Source organism: Sesamum indicum, linkage group LG3 (assembly GCF_000512975.1).
Source record: "Sesamum indicum cultivar Zhongzhi No. 13 linkage group LG3, S_indicum_v1.0, whole genome shotgun sequence".
In the NCBI taxonomy this organism is placed as follows: Eukaryota; Viridiplantae; Streptophyta; class Magnoliopsida; order Lamiales; family Pedaliaceae; genus Sesamum; species Sesamum indicum.
Window position 1 is genome coordinate 18,527,978 of NC_026147.1, and position 24,591 is coordinate 18,552,568.

Below are 24,591 nucleotides of genomic sequence, written 5' to 3' on the forward strand. Positions count from 1 at the left end.
AGTTTCACAATGCTGCAGAACCTAGAGTGTAAGGGATGGCTGTTGTTCTTGCTGTATGTAGATATGCATGTTATGTGCTTCAGCATTGGCCAAAACCTGAGACGGATGCATAGCAACGCATCTGGTGGTCTCAGCACACTTGCAAATGAGTGTGCTGTTGTAATACCATCCCCAGAATATTGTGCCAGTTTTGTTTTTCTTCAATACCCACCCCCTGTGCAAATTGGGTCTATTTGTGCTAGTACTTATGATATTTAGATGCACATCATTCTAGTAACACCTCATAATGGTAAGATTGTGTATTTATGAACTATAATGTATATTTTCAACCCTTATCATCCATTCATGTGATAAATTTAAATGACAACGACACCATCTTTGTTGTTGATTTGGTTCCACACTACTACATGCATGCCATTTTGCTGTTCAGCATGTCGTGCACTTGTAACATTACCAGTTTCCATTGCAGGTGGTTCCATTTTTGCAACTCAGTTACTGGGAGGTATAGAGCAGAAGATAGAGAAGTGTCAATTAGTAACAATAAAGCACAACGGCAATTTTTCACTCTCAAGAAATACAGTTAGTGTACACAGTGATTCTTCTCTGGAAGAGGTTGGAAGCACACCGTGGGAGAATTGAGGCTCCAAGGAGGGGGGTGTAAAGGAGAATGCTGACATGGTTGTATACCATCTTATTCTTACCAATACTCTGTTAATCGATAATGTATGAATTTTAGGTGGCTATAAATTTGATTCATTTGCTACCCAAAGAATCCTTAATATACCTTTTCTCAAATGAAATTCGTTTCGATTCCTAGTCTGCTTGTATACTGGATACCTATATTTTGGTATGGAAATTCCATTTTGATGTGAATGACTGAGTCAAGAAGCAAAGAGCATTCATGAAATTCTGTTATTATGCCCTTCATTATTTGTATTCTTTTTCTGTTATTAACCCATCATAGAATGTAAGGGAAATAATTTGAATGCGGATATCAGCGCATCAGATTGTAATCAGCCCGGAATTGAAGCATAAGTACAGGTGAGTTCTTGGAGTTTGCTCGTGTAAAGCGAGAAATAATACATTGGCTAAATTCCATTTTACACCATGTGTTTTTCTAAAATATTTAAAAACCTCCCAATATTTCAGAAATAGGCTAAAAATTCCTCTGCGTTTCAATAAGTTTAGGAAAAAAACCTTTTCAATTAGAAACTAAATGAAGGTGTAGGATGCATGCGTCTAATGTGTGTTTGGGCTTTTATTTTTTTTATTACATTTTTTTATTTTTAATTAACTAAAATACCCCTATATTGTATGTAAAATTACTATAATCGCATTGACTTTTTTTTTTCATTTTTCGCTCTTCTAAAAATATAAATTCTTTTATTTTTAAATATATTTATATTAAATATCAAAATACAAAAAGTAAAAATAAAAAATTACATTACAAAACTAATATACTAAATTTTATTTTTTAAATTTAGATATCTACATTAATATAAATAATAAGCAATTATAATAATTATAAGTTATAAATTAATTTAAATATAATAGTTACTAAAATTATTTAAATTAATTTTTAATTAACTAAAATATATATTTATAATTATCTAAAATTATTTTTAATTAATGAAAATATATATGATTTTTCAGGCTTTATTCTTCTTTTAAATTAGTTTTCACAAAAAAAAAAAAAAATCAAATAACTCCTCCAAATCGTGTTCTTGAACCAACAGGAATAGCCACATCACCTCCAATGTGGATGTTGCACGTCACTGCCCTTCCCTCCACTATTGTGTGCGCAAGCCACCGTCACCATCCCTCCTTCCACCAAACGCTCGCGCCATGGCCACCGCCCCTCCCTCCACCACAACCTCTCAAGATTTGCAGGCACAACCCCTTCCTCCACCAAGTGCGAGCGTCATCGCCCCTCCCTCCACCAACTGCGTGTGCCACACTTTGTTGCCCCTTGCTCTTGCTAGTTGTGAAACATTTTCAGACATGGACGGCAAAGAGTATAGAGAAATCAAGGAGAAAAACTTTAAGCTATTGGACCAAAATGGAAAGTGAATTTTCAATCCAACAAAGAGGGCCCATCGAATTTTTAATCTTGGCCCAGTGATCGGGATTTTAATTAGCTTCCAATCCCAATAAATTTCTGACCATCGTGCTTAATCTCAGGCCGCCAAATATGCTAGTAAATAGCCTATTGGGCTTGATTAAACAACATATCCCACCTAATAAGACTTAGTAAACAAAGCTTAAGGCTATAAAAATCAAATCCACCAATCTGTGCATGTGCGCCTCCACTATGTGGTAGACCATATGTTGTTTTATAAATAGTTCAAAAAAGGTTTCAGTAAGAAATGCTTTAGTGCAGATGGTAGAACAAAGATAGCAAAAGTGCCATAAAACATGAAGAAGGAAAGAAGAATGTTACATGTGGTCGGGTGTGGAAATGGAGGAGAAAGAAAAATCCCCATCACTTGCGCCCAAAGCTTGGCCCAATCGAGCCAAGACAAGCAACAACGAGCATGTGCAGTAACCTCATATTCGCTCTAGACTTCATAACACTTCAATTTGGACATTAAACTTAATATAAGAAGTTTATTTTTACAATAAACTTTCAATGTGGACGAAAACTAGAGTGAATATGGGGTTACTCCAATTTAGATCAATGTTTAGCTAAAAATGTATTTGAGAGAAAGGGCCAAACATTGATCCTATATAAGTATCTAAACACAAACATTTTATTTTCTTTTATTTTTTCTCTCTTTCTTTCTTTTTGTTTTTTAGGGGGGTGAGTTTGCTACTTTCATGCTTGCTATGTTTTTCTATGTTTTATTTGGTAAGTTTGAAAAACCCTCAACAATAATCTAAAAGTTGAAAAATGAATGATAGCTTTACACTTTTTATTTGTGCGTTTATTACTATTTGGATAGAGAAAGATTATTATCTTTTTATATTGGGAATCTATGCTTATGTCCATATATGAATTCTTCTTCTTTTTCGACTTGGAAAAAAGAATGGGTCAAAATTAAAGATGGGAAGATTTTAAGTTAAATGGCAATATTAAACAAACAAAAAAAAAAAATTATTTCTTTTGGTTTTTGAAAAACATCAAAATAACAACACGTTAAAAAATTACTGGAGGCTTCTTCGTTTATTCAAATGAATTTGATAAAATGAATGACAAGTACAAAAGAGTAAAAATTTTCTATCGTAAAAAATAATAAATAATAACCAACCATTTTACCCCTCCGAGCTCAACTAAATCTTTATCGAACACAAAATCCATGGAAACTAACAAGGTAAATTACAAGAGGCACATCTGATATTTATTTTAATTATAAACACCATCTCGTTGTTTGAAAAATTATTTTAAATTATAAATATTCTAGCAAATACCCTCTACAATGAGTTGTTACAAAGAGATATTTGTTAGAGTATTTATAATTTTAAGGGGGTACTTATAATTTTTTAAATAACGAAAATGTATTTGTAATTATGACAAATCTTAGAGAAATCAGTTGTAATTTACCCGAACTAATAAGGAGTCAACTGCCAAGAAATTGGTAAGTTTTGGGTGCAATATTCTTGTAATTTTCAGGTGTGATTGGCTATTTTTTAAAGTTTCAGGTGCAATTGGATATTTTTGTAAGTTGGGGTTGCAATCTGCGAAATAAGTTAATTAAAGGGTGCAAAATGAAAATTATCCAATGGAGTGTATGACGGTATATATTAAAGTTACTGATAATGGAGGATAATTATAAAAAATGATGAAATGAAATAATTATAAATGGGAGCAGTCTTCACAAGTCTAATACCTTTCCCATTTGTTGAAGTGATGATCACATCACTGTATCAGCCCTAAAGCTGAAGTGACAATTACTGATTTCATCTCTGTTTTTCACCATCTGGGATTCGTGTTCTCTCTTTACTTTCTCTCTCTAGGGTTTTTCTCTGGAGGATTTTGCTGAACTTTCGCGAATCGGCGACTGTTATGGAGTCTGAGGACGATATGCACGACGCCAACGAGGTAGCGTCGGTGGAGGAGGAGGATGACTATTACAGCGGTGGCGAGGAGGAAGAGGGGGATATGGATGAGGAGGGGGGAGCTGAGGATGACTATGACTATAGCTATGAGTACGGGGATGAGGAGGACGACGATACCGGTGACTACGACTTCATCGCGAATTACTCCGATGACGGCGATGATGTCCTCGCTAGTCGGTCGCAGGTATACTTGTGAAACTGCCCGTGCTCTGTCATGTGATTTTTTATTTATTACCCCAATTGACTACGGAGAGACTAATCCAGACTGGATTAGGTGGCAATTGGTTTCTTGATTTTTTGATTGAGTCTGATTTATGCTGGAAGTTATAAAGTGAAATGCTAAGTTTGGATTTATCAGATGGAATATTAGTTGAATTGTGTATTATGTACATGCAAGATTAATATGTTGTTTGCTAGAGCTAGAATTAGAGTAGTTATTGCTTGAATGCTTTAGAGTTGTGGCATTGGTGGGGTGGTATTTAACAATTGTTGGGTGGAAGTGATTTTTAAGTTTACTAATAAGTTTTTGTACAGATGGGGCCGAGATATAAGTGCACATTGTGATCCTATTAGATCACTTGTTATTGGCATTGGTATAGTAGAAGTTTACCATGTTGCTCTAGATTCCAGAGTTATCCAGTTTGGAACTAGAAAAGTTGAGTAGTGGACATCGAATTTGAATTATCTTTGATTAATTCTAGCTCTTAGTTTTGACTTTCGTGTAGCCCAATGCAATATTTTATAATTATTTTATGCAATTAAAATTAAGAAGAATGACATGAAAATTCTGCTTTGCTTTTATGAACATGCATGTTATTTGCAAATACCTTATGTATTTCTATTCTTTAACATAATAGTTTGTTCTTGTTATATGTTCCAGAAGAACTATACCATATTAAAGGAAGAAGATATACAGCAACGTCAAGAGGAAGACATTACCAAAATTTCTACCGTCCTTTCAATTCCAAGGGAAGCAGCTTGCATACTATTGCGTCGCTATAACTGGTAATTGTTGTGCGTGTCCTACTCTTCTGAAAAATTGGGATCTTTCTCGGATTGTTATGGTAACTTCTGCTTTTTGGCTTTGGTTGAGACTACCTTGTTGGTGATATGTGTTTATGAAATTTTACTTTTGTGGCATTTGGAAAGTGCTTTAAATTCCTACAATATTGCTCCGGTATATGTACTGTATATTCATTTTCCACTTCACTAACTTTCTTTACATAATTGTTTATGGAGGAGTGTGAATAATGTGCATGAAGAATGGTTTGCTAACGAAGAAAGAGTTCGTAAAGCTGTTGGCATTTTGGAGAAACCTCTTGTTAAGACAACAAATTTTAAGGAAGTAAGTTACCAATTTGTTGACATTGCTCTGACATGTTTTCATTCACCAATGCACTTCTCTCATCCTCGTGCAACATAACTTACTTTTATTTCCTAGTAGGCAACCTGCGGGATCTGTTTTGAAAACTACTCTTGTGACAATCTGCGTTCGGCTGCATGTGCCCATCTGTTCTGTGACGCGTGCTGGAAAGGTTTGTCTGGCATGATGTGATCACTATTTCTCAAATATGTTGATTGTGGACAGATTTATCTCCCCCTCCTTCTATTAACGACCTTTATTGAATCAGTTCGAGGCTCTATCTTAAAGCTAGAACTAGCTTTTCTGTGGAAGAGTATTCTTGTTTCCTGTAGTGGTGGGGATGAGGGGGCTTTGTGGTTTCCATCTCACTCCATTTGGATAACCACAGACAGTGGGGGACATAAGAAGGATATGTTTCTTGTTTTCCATATCTTTCTTTGAAGAAAACTAGTATTACTATAGGGGTACAATGAAAGGTACTCAAAGATTTTTCAGGAAGGAGCATAATAGGCCACCTTGCAACCCACTTGCTACGCATAGAGCTGGTCTTTTCCTTTTTTGGTGTTAGGTCTCTTTATCTTTTCAAGTTTAACTGAAAGAACAAAAGCATACCGATGACCAAGATAGATAGAGCTAAAAGTAACTGAAACCTGATTTGAGCAATGAGCAATGTTTCGTGCACATTTAGGAGCCTAGTCTAGATGTATAATTGAATCTAACCTGTGCTTAGAGCTAAAAGTTAATTCAAACCTTATTTATGTTGCCCAGGTATTAAGTAAAACTTTTCAAGTTGTAAAATTATTCAGATGTGATATTAGTTTGAATATACTTGCATATATAATATACTCTCGAAACTGCACTCGTAGTTTCATATAAATCTTTGTCCAACTTTAGTGTATCTATATTGGGCGTTTTTAGTGTATAAGTTCATTGGACAATCCAACTGAGAAATTCCTAATTAGGATTACCTACTAAATAAGGATTCTATTTTATGAAAGTACGGGATTAGTTCTTCTCTTTAATGCAGCATGATTGTATTTAATTGATGCTTGGAATTGTGATCTACGTTTCGTGCTATTCGACTATGTGTGGAGGTTTGTGAGTCTCGAGAAAAGATTCTATCACCTAGCTGGATGAACTAATTTTGCATGGCCTTTGACTTGGAATTCCAGTGCCAAGGCGGGATAATAATTAATAAGGGGTTTCCTAATTTTACTAATGAAGGCATGCAGGACGAATGAATACATAACTAATTGTTAGTGGTTCGTCTATCATCCAGGCCTTAAGCGCAAACAGGATATTATGCGATGAAAGGGCCATATTTGCATGGTAATTGTTATTGAAAAAGGTTCACTTCCTCATCTTGGTCTTAATGGCATGGATGGATGTCAATTATTTATGAGTGTAAATTGTTTAGATAATCCTGGCAATTTAGTTGTCTAATTACATCAGAACTCAGAAGTGCTGCACGCCTACTGCTAACTTATTGATGAACCTAAAGGGTGGCTCAGTCGAATAAATCCATTTTGATTTTTAAGAGGATTAGATTAAAGTGTTGGATGCATGGACTAGTTAATTCAGTTTTATATTAATGTTGGACTTCAGCTGGAACTTAACCAATTGATTGGATCGTTTAATCTTGATTTATAATTCGTTACATTGATTAGTTGAATTTTATTTTATCAACTAGACTAATTAATCTATGAAATACTCGTGAAGGAGAATTAGGTCCTTGAATGAGTTAAAGTAACTTAATAAGAAGACATTCTTGTTCATGTATGAGATACCTCACTTGCAAGAACCATGCCACCTTACAAGATTAGGATCTTCATGGAGTGGGAAAACAGCTGCAGTCGTGTCTGAATAAATTCACATCCATCCCCATAGCTAGACAATTTAGTGCCTCTGAACTGTTGTACTCTCTCTTGGCTCTAGCTCTCCTTTCTTCTCATCCTAAGAATTTGAGGATTTATGGTGAAATTGCTGAAACTAAAAGTTGTCTACAAATCATTTGAGTGTATGTCATATTGAATTATCTAGTTCAGTCGACTATCATAGGGTAGTAGGCGTATATGGAGATGTATATACTGGCATCTGGGTAAAACATATAGGTTAATTAATGTGAATCCATTCACCTGGGAGGGGTTTATAGGAGTATTGAAGACTATTTAAAGGGTTTGAATAAACTGTGACTCTTGCATGCAGCAATATATGTGGAGTCTTGAGTAAATTATAAAATCTGAGGAATTCCATAAACATGGAAGAACTCCTGCCATGTCTATGAAAGAGTGAATTGATTTGCATTACTGCCAAGCTTCTTTAGTTGGAATCTAGATGTATTTGTCAGGGAGTCTGTAGTTGCACTTCACATGATGATAAGGCACACCACTGTGTCTTTTTTGCTAAGCATTGCAATTTGCCCATCAATTAATTAGATAATATTGATGTATGTTTCTTCGAATAATATGTCCAATATTCATAACTTCCCGTGAATATGGGGAATTAATAATATTATTGATCTTCCATTGTAGGTGAAGCTAGTTTCTTTGTCCTTACCATATCTTTGTCCCTTTCTTTTCTATTTACCCTCAGTTAGTTGTCTAGTATATTCCTCTGTATAATTTTTTTCGTTTTTTTTAAATTGATGACTGACAATTTGATAAGTAGTTCCAGCGCTGAACAAGATACTAAAAATGATAGATCACTAAAAGTGTTGCACAAGTTTAGTTTTAAAGTAACCATGTAAATCAGGAGATTGAGAAGCTATTTTCATACTTGAACATTAGCATTATCTGAGCAAGAATGAAATTTAAATATATGATTCTTTCATACATATATGATGCAACTCAGTCAGGAAAAGTTACACAAATTGTTCTTAATTTTATATATTTTTCCTTTGCAGGAATTATGTATATCGTCTCGGTGCTATATGACTAATTGACTAGAAATTTATTCCATAACTTAAAACAAGAATATCAGCAAATTACCCATTTGTATTTCGTTATTCATATTTTTAAGACCTTTTTGCTTTCTGTATACATTGTCGGACAAGAAATATATTACATAAATTAAAGCAAGAACATCAGCAGTTTACCCTGTATTCGTTATTTATTTATTAGGACCTTGCGAAGCATGTTATTGGAAGCGAATGAAGTCTATTTGAAGTCCTTAACTTTTGTCTGTTTTCTCGGGAATCAGAAAGATCTATTTATGTTATCCTTGTTAAATTGCTTATGCTTGCTAGTCTGACATCCTCATATGATGGAGCTAAGTGAATATAATTGATCTATTATTCCTGTCTGCTGTTTTAGCTTACATTAGTACATCCATCAATGATGGCCCTGGCTGCTTGATGTTGAGGTGTCCTGATCCATCCTGTGGTGCTGCTGTTGGCCATGATATGATCGATAAGTTGGCCCCTGATGAGGATAAGGAGAAGTATCGCCGTTATCTTCTTAGATCTTATGTTGAGGACAGCCGTAAGGTAGCTATATTTTCCTGAAGTCCTGCAGTTTATCAGTAATGATGCACTATTATTACCATGCCCGTAGTATTGTCTGCTGTTAAAGTCCAGTCTGGTAATTGTGTGAAGTGCTTTCTTTTAAATGCTTCAATTGAGATTCAATTGTCAAGCATGCGTGTTCATAATCCAACACAAAAGACATAAGCCTCTATGTATCATTTCTGTGTCTATTTCCACTCACATGCACGTGTGCGTTTCTATAGAATTTCAAATTGATGTTAGAAATTAAAATTGGTTTGTCATAAAACCTTCTCAATTTATCCTTGTTTAGCCCTTTCCAATGTTATCATTATACTATTATTACCATCAGAATTGCTGGTAGTAGTGTACTTAAATTTTTTTTGATTGGTCAGTTAAGAAGATCCATTGGATTGACTCTCTGAGTGATTTTTTTTTTTTTTTTTTTTTTTTTGCATTTTGTCTTTGAGCAACCTTTTACATTTTCTGCTCTTTTCCAAATATGATACACACTCAAAGATGTGAGGTTTGTGTGTTTTAAGTTTGTTCAACTTGACTTGGTGGTACCGCTAGATTGTTATTTAAGGGAACTTCTAAAATAACTTCCGAGGCTTTATACTCTTTGAGACTGTGTGGAGGAAAAATTTATAAGCCATTGTGATTTCACATCTTTGTATGGTACACTGCACAGCCGACTGGTACGGAATTCCGAGGAAATGTATTATTGCCTTCATATGGATGACAGGCTTCTCGTTCTTTGGCATGTTTTCCTCGCTCCTTAATAATGTCTCCATTCGTTATTGCGTTAATTTCTATGTATGTTTCCTTACAGATTAAGTGGTGTCCTGCACCTGGTTGTGATTCTGCTGTGGAATATGTTGTTGGTAGTGGAAGTTATGATGTCACATGTAGTTGTTCGTATAGCTTCTGTTGGAATGTAAGTTGGGGTTTATGATGTATTTAGTTGTCTTCTTTTCTTGACTGGCATTCGTATCATATTACGAGCTGGTGGTGTGATCAGTGCACGGAGGAAGCTCATCGGCCAGTGGACTGTGAAACTGTGGCAAAGTGGGTTTTGAAAAACAGTGCAGAGTCGGAAAACATGAATTGGTACAGTACTTACTTTGGCAGATGATGTTCTTTCTTAATTATGATTCAGTTATTTGCATTAATTGTTCAATGTAGGTATTGACTAGTTGGTTTTCCTTGTGTTCAACAAAAAACAACTAGGTTCATCTCTTGCTTTTTAGGAATTATTTGATCAAATTGACAGTGTAATGGTTTGATATTCTTGTGGCCATAGGCCGCTAGATATTCATCAAGTATGAATTGGTTTTTTGGAATACAGAGCAATGTGATTTTGAAGCCTTCTTTTGCAGAACTAGTCACAGCTTAAGGACATCCGTAACTAAATATTTGCAGTTTTAAAAGGTTACAAGCTATACATAATTCTTTGCAGATCTTAGGCAGCTGCCATTGACTGGAAGATAAACAATAGAAGTTGCAATATATTTTTCCTGAAGACATAAAGCTTCAGCTCTGTTAGTGAAGAATAAATGATGTCTGTGATTGATGTGCCCTGTATTCGATCATACATGCTTAATTATCAGTACCGAGACAAAGTTTTCTTTGAAGTGATGGTGACAAGGGGGTTACCCTTTGATCTTCCGACATCAAAATTATTATTTGGTCCGACATCAAGGCAGCATCCAGAGTATTCAAAATCCAAGTTATGACGTAGAGCCATTTGACAAAATGTGGAGTCTTTTCCCTAGCTTTATGCCTTTCTTAAGTCATATAACCAGAATCTTTGATGTTAAGCTTCAGAGATGTTTGTGGGGATAGAGTTTAGCTGCCATCACGTAGGGTGGATGGTGGCTCTCTTGTAATTGATCAGTTAGGGTACTTTGAGGTATTGAGACTGCTCAACATCTAACCTAGTAGCTGTTATTGCATACTCTTCCATGTGGACCTTGTTCGTCCTCTCTCTGTTTCTCTCTAGAAGATCAGTTAAGGTTTGGTGTTGTTCTTCCTTAAGATGGTATGAAGTTTAAGTTCCATGTCTTTGTCACTAGGTACATTAGTTTATTGTTATGTCAAATCTTATTCTTTAGAATGTAGATGCTGTATCAAAATGCTTATTTCTCAATTAGAAGATGGTTCATATTTCTTAACTTGCTGGCGTCTGTGGTCCTTCTAATGTCTTAATGGAAGGCCATGCTCATTCAGATTTGTTCCTTTCAGGATATTGGCCAACTCCAAGCCTTGTCCAAAGTGCAAGCGTCCAATTGAAAAGAATCAAGGTTGCATGCACATGACTTGCACACCACCATGCAAGTTTGAATTTTGCTGGTATGGATGAAATGCTTCATTATGTTCTTTAGCTATTTTTATATCAGGTTTTTTGAAATTTTGTTGCATCGTGTGCTATGCTTACCACATTGGTGTTTTTAATGTTTGCAGGCTGTGTCTTGGTTCATGGTCAGACCATGGTGAGAGAACAGGAGGTTTCTATGCATGCAACCGTTACGAAGCGGCGAAGCAAGAGGGAGTGGTATGGAGTAATGAAATTGTATTGTTAAGTGTCTTGTGTTAAACACCATTGCCTGAACTTCTAATGCTCTGGATAGTGGATACATTTTTTGATGACTTCTCTGAATTGCATTGTGCATCTAGTATGATGAAGCTGAGAGGAGGAGAGAGATGGCTAAGAACTCTTTGGAAAGATACACTCATTATTATGAGCGATGGGCTTCAAACCAATCGGTATGCGGTCTTTGTCCCAATGTCTAATTTTCTCATTTATTTCTCCTTGATTATTTATTCATGTCATTTTGAGGCTGTGTTTGGGAGCCTCAATACATATTCTATTGTTTGAAATCAGTTAGCTATTTTGATACAACCCGTTGTATGTTGGCACAAAGTTAATACAATCAAACCGAGCACTTGGAAAGTAGTAAGAACTGGCTAATCTAGTCGCAAAATTGAGGTGGGAGAATAAAGAGGAAGACCCAGAAAATTTTTGGGAGCAAAGAATCGTGAACCCTGAGATTACTTCAATTCAAACAAATTTAGTTTCTACTGGAAGTGCTCAAAGTTGGAAAAAAACTCCTATTAGTATGAAGAAAGTTGGCAGAAGTGGTTTTCACAGTCTTATTGAGAGTGAATATAAGTATGAGAGCACTGATGATGAAATGACACTTTTTTCTTGAACAATTGCCAAAGCTTAATGCTTGCAGGAGTAACACCAGCACCCACTAATATGTTGCCATCTACCATATCTCACAACTACTGTCTTTCCTTCTACCATGTCTAATTTATCTTCTGGAAGCTGCAAATCACTTTGGTTGGAGTATTCCTTGCTGGCTCATATGTTCCCTCAATTAGCAAGGGATAAGCATCAATAGAACCTTTCCAACTGCACTTACTAAACTGGGTTCTCAATTAGCTGGGAATTCAGATCTTATCAGGATTGGTTTATTCTCTCACAAATACTACCTCCAAGTTTCTAGTTCCATAATTGTTCTCACCCACGCAATACTGGATTAGTAAGTAGTGAAATACCAAAAAATTGAAAAAGTTTCAGTGAACTATTGAAGCTATCAGTGTGAAAGTGTGATGGATCAGACAAGTACCAAAAGTCTGGAGTCTGTTATGTCATTGCATTTGAGCTTAATTTTCATTTTCCCCCTAATCTGGAATTTTTTGCAAATTCATGCAGTCAAGGCAAAAAGCACTTGCTGATCTGCATCAAATGCAAAGTATACATGTAAGGATCTCCTGCTGCTATATCTTAAATTATATGGCTTTGTTGTTATGTTACTCCCTCCAAAATGATTGTTTGGATGGAACATCTGTTCCTGTTTTCACTTTCCCTTTTGGCTCTGTTCCCTAATTATGAATCTGCTGCTATAGAAGGCAACAGTGATGTTTTCGAACTTCTTTCTGAGAGTTTCAACGCAACAGGTTACTCATCTTCAGGTGAAGAAGGGTCTCCTGAAGGGTCAACGCTTCAAGTCTAATTCACATTTATTTGAGATGTTTGTGGAGTTGCACGCGTGTCAATGAAATTAGTTTTATTGGTCCACCACTGTTGATTCGAGATATATTTGTATTACCACTGTCAATAGCCTCTCCTAACCTTATAGGATTGTAGCAATAGAGATTTTCTCAATGAAATGAAACTGTTAGAGGACGTTCTTTTATCATCTGATATTCTTCAATGTTTGGGACTTTCTTCTGCTACATCTGTTGAGCTGAAAATAGATACTAATACGAGGGATATTGTCATTTCCACCTTACCTGGAGTAATCAACATTCCACCATTTGCAAATCCTGCACTTTTCAGGACCAACCCAAGCTCAAACTCTTAGGAAATCTAAGTTTGTGAAGCTCTTGCAGTTCGGAGGCCCATCTAGTAGTAGTCTCCTCCTTAGTGGCCCACAATCACATTTCCTGTTGAAACACAACTTATCAAACAAATGACCTGCAGCCTAGGCGAGGTAATTAACACAGAAGAAGAATATGATTCATATTAATATCTAATTTACGGATTACTCAAACACTCTTGTAGAGCATTATTCTTACATATTGCTCTCAGTCAAAGACACATGTTATCTTCCTCAAGTGCACAATTAGGAGATGACTTACATATAGGAGTGAGGTAGAAGCGGAATCGTCATTCCCAAGAATATTCGTGATCCTATGATTGGTATAATTAATCATTAGGAGTCCTTATCCCTAAAAATGAGCATTAACCATTCCCGTACTTATCTTCCCTGTAGGTTTGACAACTTTGAACAAATTGGGAATGAACTATTTTCTTTTTTTTTTTCCCTTTGAATTGCTAAAATAGCATCTAATAAAATTTACATATACAAGTTTTGTGTTCAAGAAAATCATTGTAAATTGCATTAAGTATGTAAAAAAGGTATTCATTATGTAGACATATAAGCATATATAGGTATTTATTTTTTAGCCTAATATTAGAAAATATAAGCACATATAGCCTATGTTATTTGTGAAGTCATTCATGTCTATATTAACTATGTTTGACATATATGCATATGTGTGCATCCACCCGCAGGTATATACAGACAAATGAAAACAATTATGAAAGACATGTATTTGTATAATATGATAGATGATTTTATATTGTTATACCTATGTGCAAAATATTTTTATATATAAAGAAAATTATTAGTATACATCCTAGGTAAGATATAAAATACTTCTTTACTTTTTATAACAATATAAAATACAAAAATATGTATAATTAAGAATAAAATAATATATAAAATTTAATAGTTAAATATTTAGATATAATATACACACTTCAACATTTATGTGTGGATTATGTTAACAAATATTTATGGTTAAATGTAAACCGATATATATCAATATATACTAATATTTTTATGTCTTGATATCTATTATATTTTCTTAATAATTATCTATTAATTTTTTTTCTACAATTTAGATAGTATTAAATGATGATATTAGTTTATATATAGAAGCATCCAACAAACAATATTGTAATTAACTTAAATTTTAAAATAATTTTTTTTATGTAAACTGTGATTTGATCATGATCTCAAGTTTTTTCTGTTTGTATTCTTCATTACTGTTTACCAAGCATATGAGTTGAATGTCTTAAAAATATTGATTTCCTTTTTTTGTTGAATATTAGAAAATAGGGATGCAATACCTTCTTTACTCCTTTAGCATACCAACCGTAGGGCTGAGTTTGTGTATAAGAAATATTCATTCCTTTCCCATCTTCATTCCATTCTTAAATTTATTCATGTCATAATCAATCCATTCCTTCATAACAATGACCCTTTCAATGGGGTTATGCTTGTGATCTACAAGCTGAATTCAGCAAGCTAGACAATTTTGTTAAGCATCTTCTGCTGGCTCTTTATGAAGGACTAGGGGCTTCCTGTACATTAGTTTTCCTTCGAAGCAAATTCTGGAGGAGCACTGAGCAAATGAACCTTTTCATCCATTGCAAAAACTTTAGGGTTTTCCATCATAAACGGTGGATGTCTAGTTGGGTATGCAAAATTTTTAGAAATGTTGGATGAAAAAGTGTCTGGGGAAGAAGTTCCTTTAGCATTTAGGGATTAGCCCCATATGGGGAACATCTAACCCGCAGTTTAGTACCATGTCTTTTACCATGTATTACCTGTTTTATTATTATTTAATCTTTTTCTCTGCTATTTGTTTATTGTTGTATTTATGTTTCTTCTTCTGCAGCTTGAGAAGCTTAGTGAAGTACAGTCGCAACCTGAGTCACAATTGAAATTCATTATTGAAGCTTGGCAACAGGTGAGCCTCAAAACGGATTGTGTTAGTGCAATTATATGTTGGTTGGTTATTCTCAGTCAAACTTATTTAAGTTTATCCATAAATAATGATACTGATGATTACTCTGCAAGGCTGAGTGTTTACAAATGAATTTTAGACACCTAAGTTAACATTATAAAGGCAAGAAACTGATGATAAAAAGTGGCAAATGTTTGTTGAGTATGTTTCTTCCTGATATTCAGCTAATGGTTATTTATTAAAAACAGTGGCAACTATATAATACGTAGTTTTCATGCTCAACCTTAAGTCAGTGTGTGGATGCGTCCATTGGTGCTTGAGGGATAAATGGGCACATCGTTTTCTCACTGTGACATGCTGAAATGAAGAACTTATATCTCTACGTTACCAAAGTGAATCAAAAAGGGGAATCCTTCAGTAATTGGAATCATCTATCTTTCCATTCACACTTCCTAGTAAACTAGCGTGGAAAAGTAACACTGTCGGCATCAGTAGAAGTGCTTTCCCTTTCTTCAGTCGTTCATTACATGAATGTATACATGTCTCGTAAACATACAAACTGCAGTGCATCCTCTACTGAATACTTCCTTTTCCGTTTGTTTGCTTGTGTTTACAAAGATTTCCATTTGTCTGCTTGTATTTACAAAAATTTCCTCGCACACGCTTGACTCTGACTTAGTTAATGGTTTTTAGGTTGATGAATTTGGAGCAAAATTTAAAATTCATAAAACAAACCCATTGCACCGGTTTCAGTTATTTTAAGTTCCAATTAATTTTAAATCTTTAAGATCTCATTTTGAGCAATTTGTTTTTTTTGAGTCATGAAATCCACCTACATGGAGTCATTTAGAGATCTTATACCTGAAATTCCTCATGTATGAATTCTTCCAGCCAAATGTAGCGTAAAGTATTTTTATGTACTATATGTTTCACCTAATTCCTGTATACAATGTTAATTGTCCCTAGCTAGATCCATGATCATCTCTCTGAGCTATGCTTTGATTAACTAATTGTTCTCCTTGCCTATGTGGTGATATACTCATGCTTGATCTTTGGACATTTGTGCAGATAGTTGAGTGTAGGAGGGTACTAAAATGGACCTATGCATATGGCTACTATCTCCCTGAGCATGAACAGACCAAGAAGCAGTTTTTTGAGTATTTGCAAGGTATCATCTACCTCTTCGAACTTGTTTGCATTCTCTCGCTGAAATTCTAGTTCATTTCTGGTCTATTTGTACCGTTGGAATATATTTTAACATTTAGGTGAGGCGGAAGCGGGTCTGGAGAGGCTCCATCAGTGCGCAGAGAAAGAGCTGATGAACTACCTCAATTCTGATGGTCCATCAAAAGATTTTAATGATTTCCGCACGAAACTTGCTGGTCTGACGAGGTAATTTCTGTTTGCATGAACTGTGAGAACATTAATGTTCTGAACCTTCAATTTTCCCCTGACATTCTTTCCTATATATATATATAATATTAAGCTTAGAACTTTGAAATTTTTATGTATGAGAGCATTAATGCCCGGACCATAACTACGTTAGTGTAAACTATAATGGTATGATTACAATGAGGGAATAGGTTAGGAACGACATGAGCATTCCTAAACTTATTCTAAAACACATGCTTGGTATAACTTAGGATTATGAATACCATTCTCTTGGGACAAGGGATTTCCCCTCTTACCTGTGGTTTTAGCTACCCCTTATAGATGGGGACTGATATTTTTTTATAATGCTAAAACAGCTTTTAGTAAAGTAATAGTTGCAAGATTTATAGTCACAAGATTATAGATTATTTTGAATACATTAAATAAAATGAATATCAATATAAAATATATAAATGTGCTACCAAAATGTAAATATATTTAATATAAATAATTTAAAAATTTTAAATTTTTTATTATGTTTAATAGAAGTTATTAACATCTTTATGGCATTTTACCACATATTACCATAAGTGAACATTATATAATAGGATATATTCCATATATTGTTATACTATGTATTTTTGATATGTATGCTAAAATATGTAAATAGTAAGTATTTATTAAAACATTTAAATATATGAAAACATCCAACATTTATATATTATAAAATTATAAATAATTTAACATTTCAAAATATTATTTCTTATTAAAGAGATTTGCTTAGTTTTTTTTTTTTTTTTTTTTTTGAAATTTTAGTTTGTAAGTTTCATTATTTACCAAACATATGAGTAATTTGGAAAGTTTTGATTGAATCATTTTTTTATTCCTTTGGTATACCAAATATAAGAATGAAATGCTAAAATCCTCCATTCCTACTTTTATTCTATTCTGAAGTTTTGCTCTATTCGGTCCAAATTCATTCCTACATACTAGTCACCTCCCAGGAGCATCTGATACCAAAGAAATAGAAAAAAATAAAGCCTTCTTATAGTAATGTTTGTGAAATTGATCAGAGTTCACTTGGTTTCATGTGTGTATTTACTTCTTCGAACAGGAGTGACACCAACTTTTTCTTATTGTTTGGTAACAGTGTGACACGAAATTACTTCGAGAACTTGGTTAGAGCACTAGAGAATGGTCTTTCAGATGTAGATTCACAGGCAGCATGTAATAAGACGAGCTCAAAAAATGTGGCCGGGAGCAGCAAGGCTAAAGGTGGAAGGGGGAAGGGATCTTCCAAGACAGGCACATCAGTCAGAAACATGGATGATTCAGGTAATTGGGCATGTGATCAGTGTACCTATGTTAACGTCAGATCTGTATCTACCTGCCATATGTGTCACCACCGCCGTTGAACAGTGGCATGAAACAGAACATCTATCTGTCTTATTATTATGTAACGCAACAGATTGTGAAAGACAGGAAGTACAAGCAAGGTTTGTCAAGTGTTGCTGTTTCTGGAAACATTTAGGGGCGTTTCCTGGTGCTTGTTCCATCAAAATGTTGTTATGTAAATAGTTTATGTATCAAGTTAAATGAAGATACCTTCACAAAACTTTGATCCCTCGTGGACTTGATTCCATAGAAACATCAAAGATATGCAGAGGTGTACTGAATTGAATTATGGTCTCAAACATGGTTGGATGAAAACCCGAATGAGGTAATCCTTGATTCTGATAAATATCATTATGCGTGTAATAATAGGCCGTACTAATATTTTCTCTTGGCCTTTGGACACCGTAAGATTGATTCAACAGTTTAGCTTCAACCTTCGATTTTATGTTGTTGTGAATTGATGAATAGTACTAGAGGGTGTAGAAGGACTAACACTGCATAAGTATTTAAAGTATTTTTCAACCTCCAACGCAATGCTGGAGTGTCATACTTCGGTTGTTCTGTGCTCGAATGCAGTTCCAGAGCAACAGTAAGAGCAATAGCAGGTCATTCAACACTCACAATAAAACCTTTGACAGATAAACTGAAGGTCATTTATATTATGATTGAAGTTACTACATGTTGGAATTCCAGAAATTTCTTTACTTCAAGTAATTTCGGAAATAATTATTTTAATTATTATTGTATATTTGTATTGATCATATTGGTATGACTCATGCAAGAAATAGGTTGCGTCAGTCTCAAGTTTTTAAAAAAAGGTTCTCCTTTCTCGTACATGCAAATCCAAAATTTAATCTCTGTTTGTGTGTATTATGTTGAGAGTGGGATTTGGAACTTTAATCATCTCAACATACACAATCAATCTCAAAAGCAATGGTGGTGCAAGTCTAAAATATGCAATCAATCTCAAGGCACCCATAAAAACTTGCAATTTTCTTCCCAATCACAAATTTTGTTAAATATTTAATGGGGAGCACATGATTTGTACGTACTCTGTTAAGTAATTGGCTGTTGCTTTAATAGAGGGGGTAAATATTTAACGAAATTTGTGATAGAGACTAAATTGCAAGTTTTTGTGAGACTAAATTTGGTGAGTGATAAAAGAATAGGACAAAATTACAAGAGGGTAAGTCGATGTAAATTGTAATTTTCCCAATGTAATCCTTAAATGCATATAATAATTTAAACATTTTTCATTAATAAATAAATATATATATATGTATACCATTATATATTAAAAAAAAAAGAAGAAGAATATGCAGCATGCGAAAATAACTTATAATTAATAAATAAATTAGAGGTTAACATAGGGGGAATTGTGTTTAAGGGACCTGAGTTAAAGACGGGAAAATGCAACCACAGCAATAACCACCTTATCTCTCTCTCCCCCTCTCTCTCTCACTCATTAAATCAAAATTAGTCCAAGAGTTGAGTTGATGAAATAAAGGGAATTGGAACAAGAAAATTAAAGAGAACTCCCTCCCGTTCTCATGGGGACATGCTTGTCCATTTCAAATTCAACTCTCCTTAAGAAAACCAAATATGATCGCAAATCTGTCGATCATAATCCACACGAAAATGGCAAGCTCAGCGGCCGATTGGCGCCTCTAAAGCTGTCACGCCCGATTCAGGTGTTGAAAGATCCCACGGGCAACGACATTTTCAAGAGGTATAGATTTGGGAAAGAGCTCGGGAGGGGAGAGTTCGGTGTCACGTACCAATGTTTCGACGATGTCAATGGGGAGAGCCTTGCATGCAAGAAGATACCGAAGAGCAAGCTCCGGACGGATATCGACATCGAGGATGTGAGGAGGGAGGTCGAAATCATGAGGCATTTGCCTAAACACCCTAATATTGTTAGCTATAGGGAGGTTTATGAGGACAAAGAGGCTATTTATCTTGTTATGGAGCTTTGTGAAGGTGGCGAGCTCTTCGACAGGATTGTGGCCAGAGGGCATTATACCGAGAGGGCTGCTGCTCAGGTCACCAAGACCATTCTTGAGGTTGTCAAGGTACGTACCTACTTGTTCTAATTTCTCCTCATTTCTTTATGCAGCATGCAATACGAATATGGTAACAAGTTATAATTGTTTCTGCAATGCATTGGCCATGTTTTGATCCACACCCGACACGGGCTGAAAATCGAACCAAACAAAGAACTCAGGTTTTGAGTTTTACGTAATGAATGTTCTTTTAGATATGTATAATGGGACGCAACAAAAATATTTAAATAATTATTCAAAATCTTGAAATTCTTGTCTATGCATTAATGTATATGTTTAAATGAAATTTACATGGATTTGGTAGCTATACATCTTTTCTTGTTCTTTTAGTTTTCATTGAGTGCCTAGGAAGAAAATTTAACAAGAAATCAATTTATGCAAGTATATGCATAATGTATCATTTTATCTTCATTTTTTTTATTCAATTTCTTGGATAAGAAACAAAACAAAATGAACCTTGAATTGTATTTTTTTTTATTTTAAGTTTATTGCATTTTTTATTTCATTTAATACATACACGTCATTTAGATTCATTTAAAGTAAAAGATATGTCATGTGTCTTTTAAGTCCACGAATACGTATAAATAGAATAATTTTGATAGTCACTAATTATATCTATTCATGACCTGTAATCAAATTTAACAATATTATGTAATGCAGGTATGTCATGAGCAGGGCGTAATACATAGAGATCTTAAGCCTGAGAATTTTCTCTATGCCAACGATTCTGAAAATGCTCCTCTAAAGGCAATTGATTTCGGCCTTTCCATATTCTTTGAACCAGGTATGCCTACTTATAATTTACTCACAAACCTTTTTTTAAAAATTCTAAAGGTAAATGATTTCGACACCCTTGAAGTTAGGTCTAATTACACAAATGCCTCATATTTTTTGAAAATTTATAAAGCCCCCTTGTATTGTAATTTATGTTGACGCATCCTTAGAGGCAAAAGTTTTACACATAAGTACACCTCCTAAGGAACATTACATCGACAACCCCTCATGGGGTGTACTTGATTTTGCAAAGGACATGGGTGTTTGTGTAATTAGACTTAACTTTAAATATGTTGATGTAATTTACCATAATGCAAATGTGCTACAAAGTGAATAGGTATCACATGCATGATTGTGTTATCAGCACTCTGTACATGAAAAATTCATATCTAAATCAGGTCCGATCACATCGAATTAATCACATGCTAAGTATGTCCCTCTCTTTGAAATGAACAATAATGACCATTTGATTTGTTTAAATCTAACTAGATCGGGCCAGGACTAGAATTTTCATTCTGTACAAATACCCAGACTTGCAATTATTTCGTAAATAAATTTGATGACGTCAATTACTCTTAAAATATACACCAATTACCTACGTTGGATATTTTTACAACAAAGGATCGATTGCTTTTTCGGCAGTCGATCCACTCAATTATAAAGTTAGTATTTTTCAGCATGATTAAATGAAAAAAAAAAGGAATTTTTTTCATAATTTAAAGCCATTTTGTTTTGGTTAATACTAGGTCAAAGATTTAATGAAATCGTGGGAAGCCCATATTACATGGCGCCGGAAGTTCTTAGGCGCAATTATGGACCGGAAATTGATGTTTGGAGCACAGGTGTTATTCTTTACATCTTATTGTGTGGAGTTCCTCCATTTTGGGCAGGTAAAACTTCAATTTTCTCATTACTCCAACCCAATGTTTCTCTTTCTCAACAAACTCTTTATTGAAAAACTTATAATTTTAATTCTGTAAGTACGAGAATCGACAATTTCAATTCTGTTCGAATTTATTTTAGTAATTTAGTCTTATAATTTTAAAAAAGATTAAAAACAAAACTGGCCAGTGTTTGCTAAAGTGACCGGAAAAATAACGTGACATGCATGTGACCAGCTTGACTGTGTTCACTTTTCTACCATTTAAGCAAATTCTAGCCATTTTTGTCTTTAATGTGGAAAATTTTTAAAATTACAAGATAAAATTGCCAAAATGAATTCGCACATGCCACTCCATATTTACAAGACTATTTGTGTAATTTTCCCACTCTTCAATTTGATTTATTGGCAAAGTACTTGTTTTGTGTCAACATTAGTAAATATTTAGTTGAGTTATTTAACATATAACTATATATGTTACTAAATTATTATTGTCAAATAATAACAGTATTAATTTGTATCTAATGCAGAAACCGAAGAAGGAATCGCACAAGCAATTGTGTTTGGGGAGATAGATTTTAAGAGGGATCCATGGCCAAGAATTAGTGAAGGTGCTAAAGATCTTGTGAGGGGTATGCTCGAACCAAATCCTTATAGTCGTCTGACAGTCGAAGAAGTCCTAGGTACATATATATATATGAACCATGTCTGATTTCCAACAATATATATATATTTGCATACAACTTATGTATCAAACTGTCTGATCACATGGTTCCTCCATTTGTATTGTAAAGCAAGTGAATGGATGCAAAATGCTGACAAAGTCCCAAACATTCCTTTGGGAGAACGTGTTCGAGCAAGAATTAAACAGTTCTCTTTGATGAATAAGTTCAAAAAGAGGGTTCTTGGAGTAAGTCCACTCTCCAAATTTCACTTCTTTACCCAAATTTTCATCTAATTTTTAGGGTAAATTGCGTTGATTCCTTGAGGTTATTTTTAATTACACAAATACCTTCACTTATTTATAAAATTATAAATGCACTCCGTCCCTATCCAGCGCCGAAATGTTATACAAACACCCTCTCAAGAAGTGGTAATCTTATTAACAACAACGGATGCTTGTGTAATTAGGTCTAACTTTTAGAGGTGTCGATGTAATTTCTCCTTAATTTTATTAAGGATAAATTACAAGGGGCTCTCATGATATTTGTCTGAATTACAAATTCATTCTCGTTGTTTGAAAATTTACAAATACCACTCTGAAATTATAAATATCCCAGCAAATATCCCTCTACAATGAGCTATCACAGAAGATATTTGTTAGGGTATTTGTAATTTTAGAAAAGTATTTATAATTTTTCAAATAATAAAATAGTATTAATTATAACAAATTTCAAAGAAGTCCGTTGTAATTTACCCTTGATGAACTTTATTGTGCATTTAATTTGTTTCAATGTGACTGCTATAAATAGGTGGTTGCGGGTAACTTGCCTGATGAACAAGTACATGGAATCAGACAAATGTTCCATATGATGGACACTGACAAAAATGGAAACCTAAATTTCCAAGAATTGAAGGATGGTTTATATATGATTGGACAACCAATTCCTGATCATGATGTGCAATTACTTCTTGATGCTGTAAGTATATATATATATATATCATAGCTTATAATAGCCAGAACTCATAATCATGACATTGATTTGGTTTAACTGCTTTTGTGAATTTTGAGAAACTAAACACATTATTACATCCAATCCAAGTTGAATTTTGTGTTGATTTTGGTAGGCTGATTGTGATGGAAATGGGATGCTTAACTGTGAAGAGTTTGTGACACTGGCTGTGCACTTGAAAAAGATAAGCAACGATGATCTTCTGCATCAAGCCTTTTTATACTTTGACAAGAATCAAAGTGGTTACATTGAGTTTGAGGATTTGCGAGAATCTTTGTTAGACGAGCAATTTGGTCCTACCAACGACCAAGTTTTACAAGACATTATCTTTGATGCTGACCTTGATAAGGTAATTTTTATCAACTTATCACACTTGCTATATGATTGATTACTTTTTTTGAATTATATACTAATCACACGATAAGTGTATTGCACTTACCATATGATTGGTTCGGGTTCGGGTTAGAATTTTCTATATCTCTTTCTATTTAAGAAGGATATATATATATGTACCTGTTATATGAATTTATTTAAGGGGTAAATTAGGGTATGAACTTTTTTGTTTTGATTTTTCAGGAGGTATTTGTAATTAGGGTAAATTACATCAACATATTCTAACATCAGAAGACTAAAAATGTTGAAACCCTTATTTTATGGGATTAAAAGTATAATTTTAGCATAAAATTTATACCATGATGTGGTGTGACTATTCCATTGAGTAATTACGTATGTATATATAGGATGGACGAATCAGTTTTCCAGAGTTCAAGGCGATGATGACAACAGGGATGGATTGGAAGATGGGTTCTCGACAGTATTCCAGGGCAATGTTGAATGCGCTTAGCACCAGACTATTTAAGGACAAAAGTCAGAAATTTATGTAATACTATTTTTTAGTTCATTTTTATGAATGTTCCACAGTGTTGTTTTAAATTATAACATTGTCCAAATATCGTAGAAAATGGGTGGGTTGTTTTTTGTTTATGTTTTTTCTCATTATTTTGGTGGTTATTGGTAGTGTTGGTTTTATTTTTACAGATAATACAATTTCTCAAAATGTGCTTAGAATGATAGATCAAAGTATATATAGACTTCCAATATTCATTAATGTTCCTAATCCTTTTTATCATATGTATGTGTCCGCCCACGCACACACACCCATATATATTTCTCCCATCTTATTCATATCTGAAATAAACTAATATCAA

General features: G+C 34.2%; 3 protein-coding genes across 3 annotated transcripts in view; all 3 read left to right on the forward strand.

Moving 5' to 3' along the window:
• The window catches only part of LOC105158763 (CMP-sialic acid transporter 5), a 12,808-nt gene extending 11,912 nt beyond the window's left edge, over positions 1–896 (forward strand). The window contains exon 16 of the mRNA XM_011075617.2: positions 470–896. The gene's annotated coding sequence lies outside the window, so the exon portion shown is untranslated. The remainder of the gene's footprint in view (positions 1–469) is intronic.
• On the forward strand, positions 4,004–18,386 carry LOC105158764 (probable E3 ubiquitin-protein ligase ARI8). Its single transcript, XM_011075619.2, has 15 exons — positions 4,004–4,240; positions 4,937–5,061; positions 5,296–5,401; positions 5,501–5,591; positions 8,731–8,903; positions 9,733–9,837; positions 9,922–10,010; positions 11,145–11,252; positions 11,364–11,454; positions 11,577–11,666; positions 12,622–12,669; positions 15,159–15,230; positions 16,296–16,395; positions 16,493–16,619; positions 17,749–18,386. The coding sequence occupies exons 1-15, from the start codon at positions 4,004–4,006 to the stop codon at positions 18,011–18,013; spliced, it is 1,827 nt and encodes a 608-aa protein (XP_011073921.1). The 3' UTR covers positions 18,014–18,386.
• LOC105158765 (calcium-dependent protein kinase 24-like) lies at positions 19,497–24,367 on the forward strand. The gene is made up of 8 exons (XM_011075620.2): positions 19,497–20,065; positions 20,717–20,840; positions 21,577–21,720; positions 22,241–22,393; positions 22,505–22,620; positions 23,183–23,350; positions 23,499–23,732; positions 24,124–24,367. The coding sequence occupies exons 1-8, from the start codon at positions 19,544–19,546 to the stop codon at positions 24,265–24,267; spliced, it is 1,605 nt and encodes a 534-aa protein (XP_011073922.1). The 5' UTR covers positions 19,497–19,543; the 3' UTR covers positions 24,268–24,367.

Bases quoted from the DNA above. Each gene is read 5' to 3' on its own strand.
- LOC105158764 (XM_011075619.2), top strand. From the start codon at position 4,004: ATGGAGTCTGAGGACGATATGCACGACGCCAACGAGGTAGCGTCGGTG. The intron at 12,670-15,158 runs GTAAGGATCTCC...CTTCTTCTGCAG, and splicing joins ATCAAATGCAAAGTATACAT to CTTGAGAAGCTTAGTGAAGT. The intron at 16,396-16,492 runs GTATCATCTACC...TTTAACATTTAG, and splicing joins GTTTTTTGAGTATTTGCAAG to GTGAGGCGGAAGCGGGTCTG.
- LOC105158765 (XM_011075620.2), top strand. From the start codon at position 19,544: ATGGGGACATGCTTGTCCATTTCAAATTCAACTCTCCTTAAGAAAACC. The intron at 21,721-22,240 runs GTAAAACTTCAA...TATCTAATGCAG, and splicing joins AGTTCCTCCATTTTGGGCAG to AAACCGAAGAAGGAATCGCA. The intron at 22,621-23,182 runs GTAAGTCCACTC...TGCTATAAATAG, and splicing joins TCAAAAAGAGGGTTCTTGGA to GTGGTTGCGGGTAACTTGCC.